Source organism: Polistes canadensis, unplaced genomic scaffold (assembly GCF_001313835.1).
Source record: "Polistes canadensis isolate GaletaPanama2010 unplaced genomic scaffold, ASM131383v1 scaffold_148, whole genome shotgun sequence".
Lineage (NCBI taxonomy): Eukaryota > Metazoa > Arthropoda > Insecta > Hymenoptera > Vespidae > Polistes > Polistes canadensis.
The window spans coordinates 1,532-19,618 of NW_014569695.1; the positions used below are offsets into that span (position 1 = coordinate 1,532).

Genomic DNA, 18,087 nt, shown 5'->3' on the forward strand with positions numbered 1-18,087 from the left:
GACTTAATGAGTTATTTTCAAGTTCGACAGCATGGTTGAATCTTTTGAGAATAGCTCGTTGGTCATTTTTTATTGCTTGATTTTTCTTTGCTCGTCAATAATTTATAGTGGTTTTTTAAGAATGGAAGTAACTAACATAGTTTGCTGAATGTTTCAGGTTACCATCGTGGGATTTGCCATACCACCCGCCACACATCGAACAGAATTTTTCCTAAAAATAAATCGAGTATTAACAAAATTTTATTTTAAATGGTATTTCATTTAAAAGACAGAAAATATTTTAAAATCATGATAGAGTACAATACCATTCCCGAACTCCCACTCCAATATCATATTATTTTCTAATTTCATATCATCCACACGTTCATCTTTTCATTCTTCATTTCATTCGTAGAAACTAATTATGTTATAATGTTTTATTAATACGTCTAATATTTTTCTAGGTACCAATGGTAAAATTTAATCAGTAATTATTGAAACTAAATTTTCATTTCATTTTGTTTCAGGATATGATTAATTCCAACGCATTTGTAAGTATTGGATTTTGATCTAAAAAAGGAACATGCTTTCGATGCACATTCATTGGATCTTTACAAATCTAAACTAATCTTTCTTTTTTCTTTTTCAGGTTCGTTTCCAGTTTTTTCTTCCAATGGGTAGCGGGTAGATTCTTTTTTTGCGAAGAAAGGTTTACTTTAGGGCTTCGACCCTGCCCACGCGAGCCCTGATTTTCTCCTCTTTCTATTGATTGGAAGAAAATCATGTCCTTACCTAGAATTTCCYAACCCCCCAACCATTGCCAAACGATCCTATGTTTAATATTTTGTTGACAGGATGAATTATGGAGACGATGCAAAATTCTTTTGAAGACGAGGGGAATGAGGGATYAAAAGTGGACTGAGGTATGGTAAATGGTAGTATTTTAATATGTTTATTACTTTAATATTGCATCGAACTCGTGAGAAAAATCATTGTTAATGCACTTTCATGTTTTTACAAGTACCATGAATCAGTCCAAATTTTTACACGTACCATGGTTCAGTCGAAATTTTTACAGTTACCATAGATCAGTCCAAGAGAAGGCGAAAATGAACCGAAAAASGAATGAGTTCTGGTAAATGGTTGGAGAAAATAATTATATCTATAAGTAAATGAATAATTTTTATCAGCTTATTGTTTCATATAACCATTTCATCCAAGAGRAAGGGGAAGTGGATTAGAAGATGACTAGAAGAGAACAGAGTAATGGTAAACGGTAGTAGAAAATAATTATTTCTATTAGTAAAAATGTGTGTGTGTGTGAATATTCCTAATCAGTTTATGGTTTCATATAAACATTCTGTCCAAGTGGAAGGAGAAGTGGATTAAAAGATGACCATTAATGAACAGAGTTATTTTTAACGATAGCAGAAAATAATTATTTCTATAAGTTAATGTGTGTGTGTGTGTGTATGAATATTTCAAATCCGTTTACGGTTTTTCAGATAGCATCACATATGTAGGATAGTTATTTTTAATGCACTTTCATTTCTATTTTTTACAGATATGCACCATAAATTATGTACATTTATTTTTATTATACTATATTTAAGGCAGATTGAAAATTAATAATTATAAAATATTCCTAACTTATAATTGCCGTATGTGCATATATTGAAATTATACTAAAGTGTATTAGTTTTCAATAAAATCATTGATGTAACTTGAATTTTTTTCAGATGCACTCCTCGTTTTCATTTTCTCATTTAGTTTTCAAACTTTTCTCTTCAATTTCGATAGTAATTAACTGTAAGGATTTTTCGAATTAAACTCTTAGGGTGGGGCTTAAGAGTGGGGCTTAAGAGTGGGGCTCATTTAAAATCGTTCTCGGTGTTATCATTTTCTTTGGTTTCAATTTAATTCGGATGTGGACATCTTCAGGATGCACATCCCGGGTCTTCAGAAGCGGTTACCTCCTCGTGGTTAGACCTGGGCAATGGTATTTTACTTTCAGTATAATGTTTAACATATTTTATATGTTATACATTCCATTGCAAGTAAAATCTAGCCAAAGACCGCTTACCATAAACATTATAATTGTAATTAGTTTCTTTGAAATCCCTAATTAATATAATATTCTTATTCCCTTCTCTCCTTGGTTCCTTTTTCTATTTAATATACAGAAACTAATTACTTTATAATGTTTTTTAATAACTTTTATGTATTTACAGATACCAGGGAGTAGTGAAAAATTGTTGAAATTTAAGTTGCGATTTATAAAAGAGATTGCATTCGATTCATTCATTGTATCTTTACAGTTCTTGAATATACCTTTTTTTTAAAAAAAGAACGCGGTATAAAAGTATTTCACAATAATTAAAATAGATTTTATTCTTTTTTTTTGTATTGTAATATTTGTAGCTTTTTTATTTCTGAATTATAATATATTGTAATAATCAAATCACGCGTTTTAATTTAATTTTATGCAACCTAAAATAAAGATTTGATAAAAATAAATAGGAAATTATATTTAATAGTGCATCTGTGCTAATTTGGCGACTTGTATTTTAGGATTGGATTATTAATTGTATGATTAATATAGTTTTTTTCTTGTTACAGGTAATCATCGTTAAAATTGTTGCATTTTTAAATTATTTTATAGACTCATTTCTGAAGGCACGTTTATACACTAAAAATTTAATATATTTATTTAACATTTTATTACAATAGAACTATACCATATATAATATTAAAGAATATACATATACTATCAAAGAATACTGTATTCTTTGATAGTATTGTCATCGCGTTAAGTACCTACTATCGCTCTCTGGTGGTCTCGGTAGTAACTAAAATGAATCTGGTTAGATAAAAAAGGGAATTTTTTAGCTTCTATGCACTTGTGCATTCTTTGCATTTACTGTGAGATTGTTATTTATTCATTGAAATTTTATAGTTAGTTAATTTAAAATTTAATTGAATATTTTGACGCTTTATTATTGTCCTTTTCGTGGGTGATAATTAAATAACGATAAAATATCATTTTAAAATAAGTTATTACTATTAATCTAGGAAGTTTTTTTAATAGTTGTATAACATTTAAATTATTAATTAGTCTAGGTTCATAAATCAGATTATAAAAAAGTATATTATACGGAGAACTTGTTGTAATTTAAATAAATATGTGTATGTGATATTATAAGAAATGAATTGTTTATATTGTGAAGTGATTAACCTTCGAACAGGATAATTTCGTCATTGTCAAAATCTCGTAAAAATGATTTCTTATCGAGAACGGTAAAGTTATAATTGCGATCATTACATATTCTTTATATACATATTAACAATTTACCTCATATAAATATTTATTTATATATTAAATATTGAACAGTTCTCCACAAAGTGCAAATTCAGTGAGACGATTTCCTATTTCAAAAGTTTTTCAATCATTTTGTACATTATACATACATATTATTGTTTGATACAATGGAATATGAAATAATTACGTTAGTTCTTCAAGATAATCGCTTCGAAGTCGATAAAACAAAACTTATTAATAAAAGTCATTATTTCGAATGCCTTTTTTCTCCACATTTTTACAATACGCCAAAAAAAGAACATATTATTAATTATAATATTGATCTATTCACCTTCCAGGTTAATATGTAGCTTTTTGCATATGATACTTAATTGAGTTACTCACTAACCAATATTGTTAAGTCTATGGTAAAATAAAAATTGAGAAAATTAATGTTCTGTATATATAATAGATTTAACAAATTTTTGTTTCCTTAATTTGATCAGTAAAGTATAGAAAATCTTGTTTAAAAGAGTAGGCGCTGTAATGAAACAAGCTATGCACAGGATGTGTTAATAAAAGTGTAAGTATTTATTGAGACAATGGCATTATTTTAAAAACTTTAGAACATTCATCTTTTCGCAGCTAAAAAAGATAAAAAAAACGAAGCTATGAGTCAATCCTTTAATAACTGAAAATATTAGTTTTTTAAATTAAAATTTACATAAATCAGGAAATATAAAGAGAGTGGACTTAACTACATTGGTTTCTGTGAGCGACTTAATTAATAATTTATTTACTCATTGTTTACTCGCTAAGATTATTTTGTTCCTCAGAATTTCATCGAATGGATTCAAGATGATACAGAGATATCAATGGAATGTAGCTATTTTGTTAAATCTTCAATGTTGAAATATAAAACGGAAAACATTAAAGATCTTTTGAATTTATTAGAATTAGCTGTACTTTTCTTGGTTGATAATTTAATAAATGATATAACCGATATTATCGTACTGTATTGGTTAAAGTCAAATAATGTCATTGATATCTGGTTATTGGCAAAAGATTTGGCTGTACAACCATTGAGCGATATCTGTTTGTCTGTATGCTTGGATCGTTTTATGGATTTACCCATTAATGTTTTAATCGAACTATCTATTAACAATTTCAAAGAGTTAATTCAAAATAATAACATTAGGTCAACACAGAAATACTTGCATTATGTATTGCAGGAATGGACAAATAATAATAAGGTAAATTAATTATTTACCTCTGCGTAGCTTCCATTGATAAACTCTATAAAATAAATATTTGTCATTTAATGAATTTGTTTAGGATTCTACAATTAATAATATCCAAATAAATATTGCTGGGACAAGAAGAATTGAATGGGTGCAATATGTAATTGGATACGAAATAGAAAATTATGGTTATAAAAAAGAATATATTTGTTGTTGGAATGATAACCAATTTTCTAAATTAGTAGAACTAAAGTATTTAAAAGTTTGTGGAAGGGATTTAGTTGGTCAGCAAATTACTGGCAGAGGTACTTGCATTACAAAAATGATAAAAAATTAACTAAGAAATATTAGTTTAAATATATTGAATAGAATTAATCTTATTTTTCTTCAGGATTTAGTATATATCTTGCTGGTGGAGAATTCGGTTTAGGAACAGGTCAATTTAATGAAACCATTTGGCGATATTGTCTTATAGCTAAAAAATGGTATTACTTTGCAAGGTGATGAAGGATCATATTCTAAACTTCATTCATAATGTCATTTCATAATAAAATCACCATTTACTTTCTAATATATATATTTTTAGACTTCCTTACCCAAGAAGACATATGGTCCTCGGATTTATAGGTAATAATTTAATTGTGGCAGGTGGTGTATCACGTCATCGTGTAAAAGTACTGAAAGTTATAATGTTGAACATATATACAGGTTAATTAAGTTATTATGTTTAAAAATAGGATATATATCATGTTTCACAATGTATCAAATAGATATTTGCAGGCCAATGGAAACGAACTACAAATATACCTGAATGGTTTACCGAAGTTCCTCCTCATACTTTCGTGAATAAAAAATTACTTTTGTTGCAAACATCTCTTAACATATTCGATTCTGAACTTGAATCATGGAAGATTGTTACCTTAAATAATATTATTATGCCTCCAAGATATCGTTCATCTCTTATAGTTTATGGAATAGTAATATTTATAATCAGTAAGTAAAGAAATTAGAGATTATAATATACATATACGAAAATCAAAATTAGTTACTAATATGAAATAATACTTGTAGATAATAATGAAATAGTTTTGCATAAAATTAGTAATGTACAAGAAAAAATATGTGATGATTGCTTACAATTGTACAAGGATCATACAATGGTACATACTATGAGTGATGAATATCTATTAGAAGAAGAATTTATTCCTGACATAGGTGTTTTGTCGATATTATCCAAAGTGTGCGAATCATGTAATTATTCATATTTACAAAGAGATGATGAAATAAAAAATGATTCACTGGGACTAACTTTAACTCCTAGGGTAGGAAGTTTTTGTACAATTAATCCAAGTACATTGCATTGTATATCTACATGAGGTAATTTATAATATACTTTTTTATTATAATTTATATTTAAACACCAATGTTAAGTTTACCTTAGATAAAATAATATTCATTATTAAGGAATATCAAAAGATAGAAAGTATTATTAGAAATACTCACAAATAAAAATAAATTTTAATTATATTTTTTAATCATAAGTTTTTTATTTATCATAAATTTTGTAATAGAAGCAGTCTTCAAACAAGTATAACACGACAGTGCGTTCAATTATGTGGAATAAAGTAGTACGCTTTGGCAATGCCGTTACAAGTTCATGCATTCCGATAAAATGTTTTTGTTGTTAAGATGAATGAAGGATGCTGGCTATTTTATCGGAATTAATAACTTTTTTTGGCACATTGATGTTAGACTGCCTCTACGCACCATTGTGTACTTAAAATATGCTAAATCGTGTGTACAGCGAAGCTCATATTAGCGTATAGGTTGCGCGTGCTATCCGTGATGCTTGACACGTTTATTGGTTTACCTTTAAATGACAAGATTTATGCGATATGGCAAGCACACAGAAAAAAAAAATATAATGTGTTTTTTTTTTTTAATAATTTACGTATAACGAATAGCGACTGTATCGTGATTCTGACAATATGATTTGTTTGCAAGCTAAATATTTTAAACGTGATGTTTCGCATACAGTAGAACTTCGATTATTTTAATCCTTCTCCTTTTTGTAAACTGAATTATCTATTATCTGAAGATCCATATATCTCAATTATTCAGATAGCCAAAGTTCTGCTGTATTACAGAATTGTTTTATATTTCTTCCGTATACATATATGGCATTTTTTGTCTCCATATTGCGTATATTCTCGTATAGATTATAATCAATTAAAAAGATTCATGTTTATTCAGAAAGCATTCCGAATTGCAAGTTGTAGATGTATATTAAAACTGATTTCTAAAAAAGACCATAATATAAATTGCTGTAAAAGTAATAATTTTGAGTTTAGAGATCGCCGGGATTAGTGACGTTTAGAGCAAAGGCTGCATTTGTTTCGCCTTTCTTGCCAATTGCACGTGCTATGTATTGTCCCACGTCACTAGCCGTACATGCCTTAATACCTAGTTCAAACGATTTGTCACCGTCTGAACTGAAAGAGTATTTGCTGCTGGTTTCAGGGAGCGCCTTACCATCCTTTAACCAAGTTACTGTTAAAATAAAATAATCATATTATTTCATATTAATTTAGAATATAGATATAATCTTACACAAATATTTATATAAGTTCATACTTCCTCTAATCATTTTTCATGTCTCTTTTACACCATGATATAAAATAATAAATAACTTTTTTTTTTATATTCTAAGAATGAATTTGAAAAAAAATAGTGATATTTTATAAAGATATTTTTTCTTACCTTTCAAGGGCGCAGTTTCAGTCTTGCATGTGAAAGTAACTGTTTCACCTTCGCTCACAGTTGCTGATTGTGGGAATGTTGTGAAGACCGGGCTCTTGGGTTCCTCGTTGGGAACTATACAGCAAGTAAATATTATATATTACACAAAAATATTACACACACAACATAAGAGAGTATATTAGTATAGATTTAAAAAAGAAACTTAAAGAGATTTCTTACCGAGGACATTCAATGTACACGACGAGAAACTTTCTCCTGCATCATTGAATGCTTCACACGTGTATGTGCCAGAATCTTCTGGGAAGATTTCAGCAATGTTTAATTTGTAAATATTAGCCTCACTTGTATACTGGAAGTCTTTGCTAGGCTTGATTTCTTTATTATTATGAAGCCACACCACATCAAATTTCTTTGCACCAATAATTCGACAACTGAGGGTCACAGCCTCTCCATCCTTCACAAACATGCTTGTTAGATGATCTACAATTTTGGGTGGCTTGTCATCACTCTTTTTCTTAGCTGCCGCATTTTCCATCGCTAAAAACAAAATAGGAATTAAATAAAAATATTTCTTTACATTGATGAATATTCGTTCTTGGTATTATTCAAAGTTAGGTGATACAGTTTACTCACGTTTCACAGTCAATTTGCAAGACGTTGTAGATGTTCCAAGACTATTTGTCGCCTTGCAACTGTACTCTCCTTCGTCTTCAGGGAATACTTCATTAATAGTAAGAGTTGCAGTACCAGCTTTGTATTTTAAATCAACTACCTCGGAGGAGTTTACAGTCTATAAAATTGAATTTGAAATATTATTCATAATAACATAATAATATTATATCGTATTCGCGTATATCGTTTATAATAATTATACTGCATAAAGAAGTTATTTATACTAACTTTGCCATTTTTCAGCCAAGTTATTTGCGGTTCTGGATCACCATCAACTTTGACAGTAAGTTCCAGCTGTTCTCCGTCATTAATTGTAAGATCATTTAATTTTTTAGTGAATTCTGGTGGTCTCATAGAATCATCTGATGGATCTACACAAATATGAATTACATGTTACTTTCCAAAATTATCATTTTACAATCTCTAGGATACTTACAAGCAAGTTCTTTAGTAGTGCTTCTAGACCGAGATGGGCTACCTGTAGCATCTAATTTACTTCCATATTTCTTAACACTACGTTTATCTGACGAAGACTCGGTTGTAGCCTACAAATTACATTAATAGTGATGTATATGTTTATTTGTCTGATTATTTTATTTTGCATTTTAATAAGCTTACTTTATAAGATGAGAAACTCGAGGAATTCTGTTTGGTAGTTGAACTACTATAATTGTGTGATGAACTTGAATATCCTTGTGTGGTAGTAGAACTATAGCCACTATAACCACTAGATTTGTGAACAGTCACAATAGGCGGTGGTGCAGGTTTCAGTGGTTGTTCGATAAACCTTCGATCTAAAGATAATTATTTGATATTAGGACTCGTAGATTTTATTATAATTGAAATCAATATACTTTTTCAGCATGCTCTACACGCATTTTTGTATGCATTTACTATAGAACATATTTGCGGGAATTTTGCTTATTTTGTAGCGTCTACAAATAAAATCAAACTGAATAGAATCATGAGGTAAACGAATGGCTGCTATAGAATTGGAAGGCATCTATTGACAATGTCTCTAGATTAGCAGTAAGTTTAATCAACGTTGTACTAGAAAATGTAGTAACACATTCTAGAACCTAATTTATAGTTTTCATTAGCAAATATTATGCTATTCATATAGTTTAAATTTAATTCGTTTGAAATGAGACTGCACTATATATATGTATGTATAACATATATTATTTTTATGATGCAATTATATCTTTCAATTCTTCAAAACATACACAGAGTGACAAATGAAAAATAGCTGAAGAATTTCTCCAATGAAAACAAAATACATGCAACAAAATCATTAATCGTAAAGTGTATGATTTCTTATTCACACTGCTTTAGCGTTATCAGCAATTTCTCATTTGTCACTCCATAGATAGTAAAGGATCAAAGGGGATAAAAAATAAGGGAAGTCACGCTCAAGCGGCTCTACCTCCGGAATGTAGAAGGTCGTGTGCTAATTTACATTGCTCCTCTGTTTCTCCAGTTCCTACAAATAAATATTTAATCATATTGTGTATTAAACATATAATTTAACGATCTATCGATTCATGTGGCGAAGTACTGTTACTTCGATTGCAGTTTCATCATTAATTGTCACCTATATTTACCATTGTATTTCTCTTATTTCTCTGTTTCCAGGCTTACCTTCTACAATAACGACACAACTTGTCTCATCCTTGCCATGAATGTTTGTTGCAACGCAGCGATACTTGCCACTGTCTTCTGGTTTACAATCTATAATTTCCATAGTGACGACACCGTCTGCGTGTGTCATCGAATAATGGTGTTTAGATAATTCTTCTCTATCTCTGTACCATTTGACAGTTGGTGGTGGATTTCCAGCAAGACAACAAAGTAGCTTGCACGTTTGTCTGACTTGAATCACGCGTGGCCTCAATAAGAAGGTAAAGTTTGGAGCTGATTCGATAGTTTCCATCCATACATTATAACCAAGTGGTTCTCGTCTGCGCACCGGATGCAATTCTGGTCTGTATTTTGGAATTTGTACAGGCAGTGCTGCAAATTTATCGTATGATTAATAATCAATCAACAACTAATTGCCACTAGTATGTTCTAATAGAAATATAGCAGCTTGATCCAAATTTGGTCAAACACGCTACTTACGTTGTACGTTAAGGAAGACAACTTCTTCTCTATAACCGTAATGATTTTCAGCGCGTATTACATATTCTCCTCTGTCTTCTAATTTAACTCTGTTAATAATGAAAGTATAGTCGTCACCATGATAACGTTTCATGAACTTAACAGATTGTCGAAGTTCTTGATTATTGTGGAACCACGTTAAAACGGGAGCAGCAATGGCAATTACTCGACAAGTGAATTTAACACTTTGTCCTTCGTATGCAAATGCGCTTGTAGGTTTGATGACAAATCTAGGTGCAGCTTGTCGACGATCTAGAAAATAAAATGCATGCATTGATTTATAATTATATATAAATATTCAGAATTTATATTAACAACGAGACAATCAAATTAATTTACCAAAGGAAGAGTCATAGATTTTGTATTTTTCTATTAATAATTTTCTAAGCGACGAGTATTCAGCTAGCCGGCCGATGGGTAGAACATATTTATCCCAGTTATCATATTTGGCACGTAATTTGTCTCTGAAGCTAAGGTATCGGCTACTAGATATAACATTGGTACGATCACTATGATCACCAGTTAACCATGGATGAAGAAGGCATTCGTGAGCGGTCATGCGCTTTCTACAAAAATAATATTAATGATTGAACAAATTTTTACTTGACTATTTACTAATTATTTTATTAGGCTTTAACGTGAATTGCACCCACTCTTTATTTTTAACGAGTAATCGCCTGATGAAGTCTTTGCCTTCTTCAGAGACATCCCGGAACGCTTCTTCGTCAAAGTCCCAATCGCAGGCTTTTACGTTCTTCAGTGTCTCGATGTCATTGTCACCGGCAAACGGCGAGAGACCACTCAGACTTTTCAATTAGAATAAATGTAATTATACATAAAAGAAATATTTCATTATTTGAAATTATAATTAACAGAGAGAATTAAATGTTATAAATATTATATTCAAGTGATCTACTCACAGGACGTATGCCAATACACCACAAGCCCACATATCCGTGTAGAAACCGACTGGTTCACGTTCCACAATTTCAGGAGCTGCGAATTCTGCTGTACCTGTACTGATTTTTACGACTTCATTGGGATCCAGTCTAGTAGCTAAGCCAAAATCGATCAATTTGACGTTCGTGCTAGTGCGTGTTTGACACATGATATTTTCTGGCTTGATATCTGCAAAATAACGTTTTCATTATTTTCACTTTTTCCTATTAGTATTTTTTCATTTGTTGTGCAATGCAAATTTAATTTGAATATATTTTTCTATATTTTCTATTAAACAAACCAAGGTGTATGATGTTCTTCTCGTGCATGTGTTTAACACCCTCGCAGATTTGGCGCATATAATTAATGACCTCAGCCTCGGACATGGTATATCCTTCAGCAGTAATTCTTTCAAACAATTCGCCACCGGACAAGCTAAAAAATCAAAATTATCAGAAAGCATGATAAAGGATCAATAAGATTATTATTTTTAAAAATCAACTTGAAAGATAATTGATCGCCTTACAATTCAAAGATTAGAACCATTTCGTCATCATCTTCAAAAGCATCATGAAGGTTAATCAATTTAGGATGGTGTAATTGATTCATTATATCTATCTCTTTTCTAATTAATTCCTTCTCCATAACGTGAGAAACTGGAATGAATTTAGCAGCAAAAATATTGCCGGTAGATCTTTCACGACACCGATGAACAACGCCAAATGCACCGGTACCAATTTCTTCAAGAATATCATATTTATCGTAAACGGAGGTATGCTTGATTTCAACTGGTTGTGGCACATATTTGCTATAAATGTCAAAGACAAATTGATCGTAATCACGAACTTTTTCGTCACTGCGACCACGGATCTTTTTGCCAGTCTCATCCACTTCGTATTCCTTCTTCTTGAATTCTCTCTTAATGGTACCCTTAGTTGTGATAAGCGGCGTTACTTCGCTTGGATCAGATCTACCGTAGATATTTTCAGCGCAAACACGGAAATCATATTGATGTCCAGGACTGAGAGCAGTAACTGCCATTGTACAGAATCTAGTATTTCCAACTCTGATCCAACTAGTCATCGGATGTTCGCGTTTTTCTACCAAATAATTAGTGATATTACTACCACCATCCCAGACCGGTGGTTTCCACGAAAGTGCCAAGGAATCGTGACCGATGTTATCGATTTGTGGGAATCGTGGTGGATCAGGACGATCGCTTATCTGTATTTTTATGATCGCGGAATCCTGGCCTAAATCGTTCTCCGCTGTAATGCGGTAAGGTCCAGAATCTAATCTACTACCGTCTCTGATAGTTAATACGGCATGTCTTTCTTTCACCTCGACCGAGTAATGTCCTCCTGATTCGATTACTTCTCCCTCTCTTATCCAAGTGATCTTTGGTTTAGGATAACCAGTAAAAGGTATTTTAATAACAACATTGACGCCCTTATCGAAGAATGCGGTGTCCCTAAATCTAGGTGGTACGTTGAGTTTAGGTGGCGTCTTTATGAAGAGTTCACCCTTCGTAGATTTTGCGCCACATTTATTGACCGCGCGACAGAAATATTCGTCCGCGTCTTCACCGAACACATCATATATTATAAGATTGTGTACGTCACCTTCCGAATAAATTTGGTAACGGCTACCGCCAACAATTTCTCGAGCTCCCTTGAACCACGTGATATTGGGCTTGGGAGTTCCAGTAATGGTGCATTGGAAGTGAGCATTGTGATTCTGAACGCAATTAACTTTGTGCAAAGGTGAAATAATTTCTGGTGCTTTGGCGGCTTGAGGATCAACGATTTTAACTGACGTCGAAGCTTTAGATTCTGTACTAAGACCAGCTTCGTTTTGAGCGAAAACGCGGAACTCATATTGTCTTCCCTCGATAAGATTGCTAATATTTATCTGAGTTGGTAAGCAAATAACAACGTTAACGCGTTGCCAAGTTTGACTACCGACTTCGCGCTTGTCGATCCAATAACCTTGTATCTTGGAACCACCATCGGTTTCTGGTTTCTCCCATGAAAGATTGACGAAATCTCCGCCCACTTCGATGACTTTTGGTGTACCAGGTGGTCCAGGTGGATCGAACGGTGCCTTGGCTTTTATAGGATTAGTGCCTTCCAAAGGTGGACCCATGCCATTTTCGTTAACTGCCATTACTCGGAAGAGGTACTCTTGACCCTCCGTAAGACCTTGTACGTAGCATGTAGTGTCTTTACAGTAGGATGCGACAATAATCCAGTGGGTATGCGTGATGTCTTTTCGTTCTATCATGTAATGAGTTATACGAAGACCTCCATCATATTTAGGTGGATGCCAGGATAGAGTACACGTGTGCTTGTTGATATCGGTGACGTTGAGTGGACCGGTTGGTGGACCAGGTAGACCAGTAATATAAACGGTAAAGGAAGCACTCACGTCACCACTATCATTAGATATAGATAATTCGTATACACCGGCATCATCTTTCTCGATATCTTTGATAAAGATAATAAGATATTCGTCAAACACGGTGTATTTGATATGCGATGTTTCAACGATCTTGCGACCATCCTTTTTCAAAGTAACGTCCATCGGTTGATCACCGCTGTAGTAGATCTTGATCTTAGTATTGTCACCTTCCGGTAAATACAAGTCATCTGGCATACGCTCGATACGCGGTGGAGTACCAATCTTGAGACGAGAAGTCGTCGTTGCCAGACCAAGTGGATTTGATATTTGACAACTGTAATCACCGTCGTCAGCTTCCATTACTCCAGATATGACGAGTCTATAAATTCCGTCTATAGTTTCTGCTCTGAAACGTCCACCTAGTGTGATCTCGCGACCATTTCTCAACCACCTGTAATAAAATAGTATTGAAAAAGTTTCCACGTTACAGACAGTAATCATTTTTCAGCAATATATAACATATGTATATATTATACTAACCTGGCAGTTGGTAATGGTTTTCCAGTGGCTTCACATTCGAATACATGCGTTTTGCCAAGTGGAACTATTTGGCTTATAGGCAAATTCCTAACAAATTCTGGTTTCTCGCCACCTTCAACTTCGCAAATCTTGACTGGTGTAGTGCACGAGCTAGGTTCCGATCTTCCGGCCGCGTTAACCGCAAATATTCTAAATTCATAGTCTCCTCGTTCGATAAGATGAAGTACCGTATATTCGGTATCCGTGACATTATACTCATTACATTTAATCCAGATTGCACTTCCGACTTCACGTTTCTCAACGACGTAGCCAGTTATACGGCTACCACCATCGGAAACAGGCGCTTCCCATTTGAGATCAACGTAGTTCTTACCAACTTTAGTTACTCGCGGTGTACCAGGTGGAGAAGGAACATTGAATTTGCTCTTTATTTTAAATGGTGCCGACGGTGGACTCGGTTTGCTAAAGCCAGCTGCATTCTTTGCTCGAATTCTAAATTCATATTCGTGACCACTGGCCAAACTATAGCAGATATAAGTTGTATCTTTAACAAGATAATCGTTGGCTACTCGCCATGTCATATCATCTGCTGGATCGCGGAATTCGATTTTGTAACCCTGGATAATGATATGAAGATAGATATGCAAATTATTTAACATGATTTTATATTTATCGGAAAAATTTCGTTGAATTAGCCTTCTCTTTCAAAATTACCTGTATACGCGAGCCTCCATCAGACATTGGCCTTGACCAGACTAATGTAGCACTCGTAGTATCCCAATCTATTACACGTGGTTGTCCAGGTGAATCCGGAACGGTGAAGGGGAATTTAGCTGTTATTGGTTCATCCGCTTGTAATGGTTCAGACACACCATATTGATTTTCTGCTCGTACACGGAAATTGTACATGCGATTTGGTTCCAAACCGATTACATCGTAATGAGTATTTCTAGCGAAACTGCTAAGCTTTACCCAGAACTGTAATAATATCAAATTCAATTATTATTCTATTTCTCCGGTTATACAATATTGCATAAAGGATTACAAATAATAACTTACGCCGGCAGGATCTAGTTTTTCGACGACATAATTTGTAACTGGTGAACCACCGTCATCGAACGGAGGTTTCCATGAAAGCGTACAAGTTTCAGGTGTAATATCAGATATGTCTAATGGACCTTGAGGTGGCGATGGTTTATCTAAAGATATAACAAATACATATTATTTATTCATTATAATATGAATTTTATATAATCAAGATAATATACTTTTATTTTTTTTAAATGAATTATGCCAAGAGGAAATATATATTTACCGACTACAAGAACTTTGCATGAAGCCGAATCCGTGCCAACGGTATTGGTAAGATAAATAGTGTATGTTCCAGTATCTGATCGTTTTGCTTTTTTGTTAATGAATTGTGATGCAATATCCGTTGTCTCGAATTTAATTCTATCCCCAGTGAGAACTTCTTCACCGTTAATAGACCAACTTGGTCTAGGCTTTGGATTAGCCGTGAATGGTACTGTGATAGTAAATGGTTCTCCAGCGATAACAGTCATATCGCGAATACTTAGATCACTGGTAATCTTTGGTGGGACTGAATCATTTTAATTCGTATATTATTATAATTTAATCATGTGTGTGTGTGTGTGTGTGTGTGTATAAAAGTCATTATATTCATTATATTAATTATAATAATACTTACATGCTGGAGCACTAGCACGAATTACATCCGAACTTGAGCTCCATGCACCACGACCAGCTGCATTTTCTGCTGCCACACGGAATTCATAATCATGATTTTCAATCAACCCAGTAACCCTGTTAAGAAATATCAGAAATAGATTAAATATGTTTGTATTAATTAACGAAGTCTTCTAAAACATTTTATCTTTGATATTCACTTATAGGTTGTTTCATGTACTAATGCCGGAGTTGCTTTGACCCATTTATCTTCACTCAAAAGACGTTTTTCAATGACGTATCCAGTAATAGGCGAACCACCATCGTGACGAGGCTTAGTCCACGTAATAGTAATGCTGTCTTCGGTAGTTTCGACTCCACGTGGTGTTCCAGGTGGACCTGGTGGATCAAATGGATGCCTGGCTTTGATTGGATCAATTGTTGTTACAGGATCTGATGTTCCATATTGATTTTCAGCCATCACACGGAATTCGTAGACTTGACCAACGGTCAAATTGCGTACACGTACAAATGGTGTAGTGATATAACTACTGACCTATAGAACAATTGATAATTGATATTAAATTTATATCTTTTTTATTGCAACTTATATATTAAAAATAATTAGATATTTTTGTAGTCATACCTTTGACCATGTAGCTGCACGTGGTTCTCTTTTCTCAACGACATAATTGGTGATATCAGCACCACCGTTGTCTTTAGGTGGATTCCAGAAGAGTGTAAGAGCATCTCCGCCAAATTCATCTGCACGCAGATTTTCGGGTGGATTTGGTCTGTCTAAAACTTTAACATTTATCGTTGCTGTATCAAAGCCGGATGAGTTACGTAATTGAAGCCTGTATTGTCCTCCGTCTGAACGTTTCGAATTTTTCACCACAAGACTGTAAAAAACAATGAATAATTAAAAGATATGACAATTTGTATAGTTAAATATAATCGAAAATATTTACCTTGCATAATCGTCAGCCAATTGTTGATGTACGCGTGAATCCGTTTCATCTTTAACAACGTCGTTAGCAAACCACGTAGCAGTTGGTTTGGGGAAACCAATGTAAGGTACATGAATACAAAAATCTTCACCAGCACGAACGGTAATGTCTCTGACACCACCAAGATCCATAACTGGTTTATTAGGTTGTTCTTCAATAACGATTGGACTACTTGGTTTGCTAGGATCGCTGTTACCAACATCGTTCACAGCGATTACCCTGAAGAGATATTCTTCACCCTCCGTAAGTTTCGGCACGGTATATATATTTGTAGGTATAAGAGCACCATTGGCGTCAGTCCATTCTTCCTCTCCTCTAGCTTTTTTCTGGATATTGTAACCTCTGATTTTAGCACCACCGTCGCTACGTGGAGGACGCCAACTTAAGGTTACCGAATCCTTTGTAATTCTGTCGGCTTTCGGTGGTTCTGGAGCGTCAGGTCGCACTACACAAATATTTTGATATTATTTCATATAGTTATAATATAAAGGCAGATGCAGTTGTTCAAGAAGGAATAGTTAACTTACTTCGTTGATGTCCAGCTGTAATAGGCTCTGTAGGTTTACTAGGTTTGCCAGGTCCAGCTTCGTTCACAGCTGTTACTCTAAATTCGTATCTAGATCCTTCGTGAAGATCTTGCACCGTGAAAGTGGTATTTGGTGTTGGATAATTATTAACCTTAAGCCATTCACCACCACGCTCACGTCTCTCGATATAGTAACCTACGATTTTTGGATAAGAAGAAGTGAAAAGTGTAACAAAATATATAAATATGTTTAGAATAATCTATTCCTTGTAATGCGATTACTTTACCTGTGATTGGTTTGCCACCTGTGTTAACAGGTGGAGTCCATGTAAGGCTACAACTGTTGGGCGTGTATCCTAGAATTTGTGGTTGACTTGGAGCATCTGGTGGATCGAATGGACTCTTTGCAACAACCGGTTTACCATCGAGTGGTTCCGAAACTCCGTACATATTTTCAGCTCGTACTCTAAAGACGTATCGTCTTCCTTCTGTGAGACCTTTAGCCATAAAACTGGTTCTTGGAACATATCCAGGCACTTGGCGCCAATTATCAGAACCAAAGTCTGCCACTTCGACAATGTAATTAGTTATATCAGATCCACCATCATCCAGAGGTTTGTTCCAGGATAGTGAAACTGATTCTTGTGTTGTTCCCGTGTATTGAAGTGGTCCCTGAGGTGGTCCAGGCTTATCAACAACTGTAACTTCGATGTCAGCCGAATCTTTACCGTGTTCATTTGATGCAGTGACCGTATATGTACCGCTATCGTCGCGTATAGATTTATCAACAAGTAATTGTGTTCGATCGCTCTTAGTTTCAGTCTGAAATAATATATTTAAATATTTATTCGCGTGTTACTTTTATTAATATGTCAA

The 18,087-nt window shown here is 33.6% G+C and overlaps 2 protein-coding genes across 7 annotated transcripts in view; one reads left to right on the forward strand and one right to left on the reverse strand.

The window, feature by feature from the left end:
• Positions 1-2,897: 2,897 nt before the first annotated feature.
• LOC106788675 lies at positions 2,898-5,977 on the forward strand. Of its 6 annotated transcripts, none has more exons than XM_014752141.1 (8): positions 2,898-3,276; positions 3,371-3,636; positions 4,114-4,530; positions 4,613-4,823; positions 4,910-5,018; positions 5,105-5,145; positions 5,299-5,511; positions 5,590-5,977. In XM_014752141.1, the coding sequence occupies exons 2-8, from the start codon at positions 3,466-3,468 to the stop codon at positions 5,892-5,894; spliced, it is 1,467 nt and encodes a 488-aa protein (XP_014607627.1). In that variant the 5' UTR covers positions 2,898-3,276; positions 3,371-3,465; the 3' UTR covers positions 5,895-5,977. The 6 variants fall into 6 exon arrangements, with proteins under 6 accessions (XP_014607627.1, XP_014607625.1, XP_014607630.1 ...); XM_014752139.1 differs by having other exon boundaries at positions 5,105-5,226; positions 5,590-5,976; XM_014752144.1 differs by lacking the exon at positions 5,590-5,977 and having other exon boundaries at positions 5,105-5,226; positions 5,289-5,419.
• Positions 5,978-6,034: 57 nt separating this feature from the next.
• The window catches only part of LOC106788674 (twitchin), a 68,504-nt gene continuing 56,451 nt past the window's right edge, over positions 6,035-18,087 (reverse strand). The window contains exons 79-103 of the mRNA XM_014752138.1: positions 17,499-18,033; positions 17,213-17,407; positions 16,647-17,130; positions 16,322-16,577; positions 15,897-16,231; positions 15,698-15,813; positions 15,305-15,589; positions 15,049-15,188; positions 14,704-14,967; positions 13,990-14,606; positions 11,576-13,900; positions 11,351-11,484; positions 11,031-11,238; positions 10,764-10,916; positions 10,450-10,676; positions 10,072-10,362; positions 9,592-9,963; positions 9,377-9,433; positions 8,569-8,744; positions 8,387-8,495; positions 8,179-8,321; positions 7,912-8,068; positions 7,498-7,815; positions 7,279-7,392; positions 6,035-7,068 (exon numbers count right to left, since the gene is read on the reverse strand). Coding sequence (XP_014607624.1) covers positions 6,866-7,068; positions 7,279-7,392; positions 7,498-7,815; positions 7,912-8,068; positions 8,179-8,321; positions 8,387-8,495; positions 8,569-8,744; positions 9,377-9,433; positions 9,592-9,963; positions 10,072-10,362; positions 10,450-10,676; positions 10,764-10,916; positions 11,031-11,238; positions 11,351-11,484; positions 11,576-13,900; positions 13,990-14,606; positions 14,704-14,967; positions 15,049-15,188; positions 15,305-15,589; positions 15,698-15,813; positions 15,897-16,231; positions 16,322-16,577; positions 16,647-17,130; positions 17,213-17,407; positions 17,499-18,033 — 8,214 coding nt within the window. The 3' untranslated portion in view covers positions 6,035-6,865. The remainder of the gene's footprint in view (positions 7,069-7,278; positions 7,393-7,497; positions 7,816-7,911; positions 8,069-8,178; positions 8,322-8,386; positions 8,496-8,568; positions 8,745-9,376; positions 9,434-9,591; positions 9,964-10,071; positions 10,363-10,449; positions 10,677-10,763; positions 10,917-11,030; positions 11,239-11,350; positions 11,485-11,575; positions 13,901-13,989; positions 14,607-14,703; positions 14,968-15,048; positions 15,189-15,304; positions 15,590-15,697; positions 15,814-15,896; positions 16,232-16,321; positions 16,578-16,646; positions 17,131-17,212; positions 17,408-17,498; positions 18,034-18,087) is intronic.

Bases quoted from the DNA above. Each gene is read 5' to 3' on its own strand.
- LOC106788675 (XM_014752139.1), top strand. From the start codon at position 3,466: ATGGAATATGAAATAATTACGTTAGTTCTTCAAGATAATCGCTTCGAA. The intron at 4,531-4,612 runs GTAAATTAATTA...GAATTTGTTTAG, and splicing joins AATGGACAAATAATAATAAG to GATTCTACAATTAATAATAT. The intron at 5,512-5,589 runs GTAAGTAAAGAA...TAATACTTGTAG, and splicing joins AATAGTAATATTTATAATCA to ATAATAATGAAATAGTTTTG.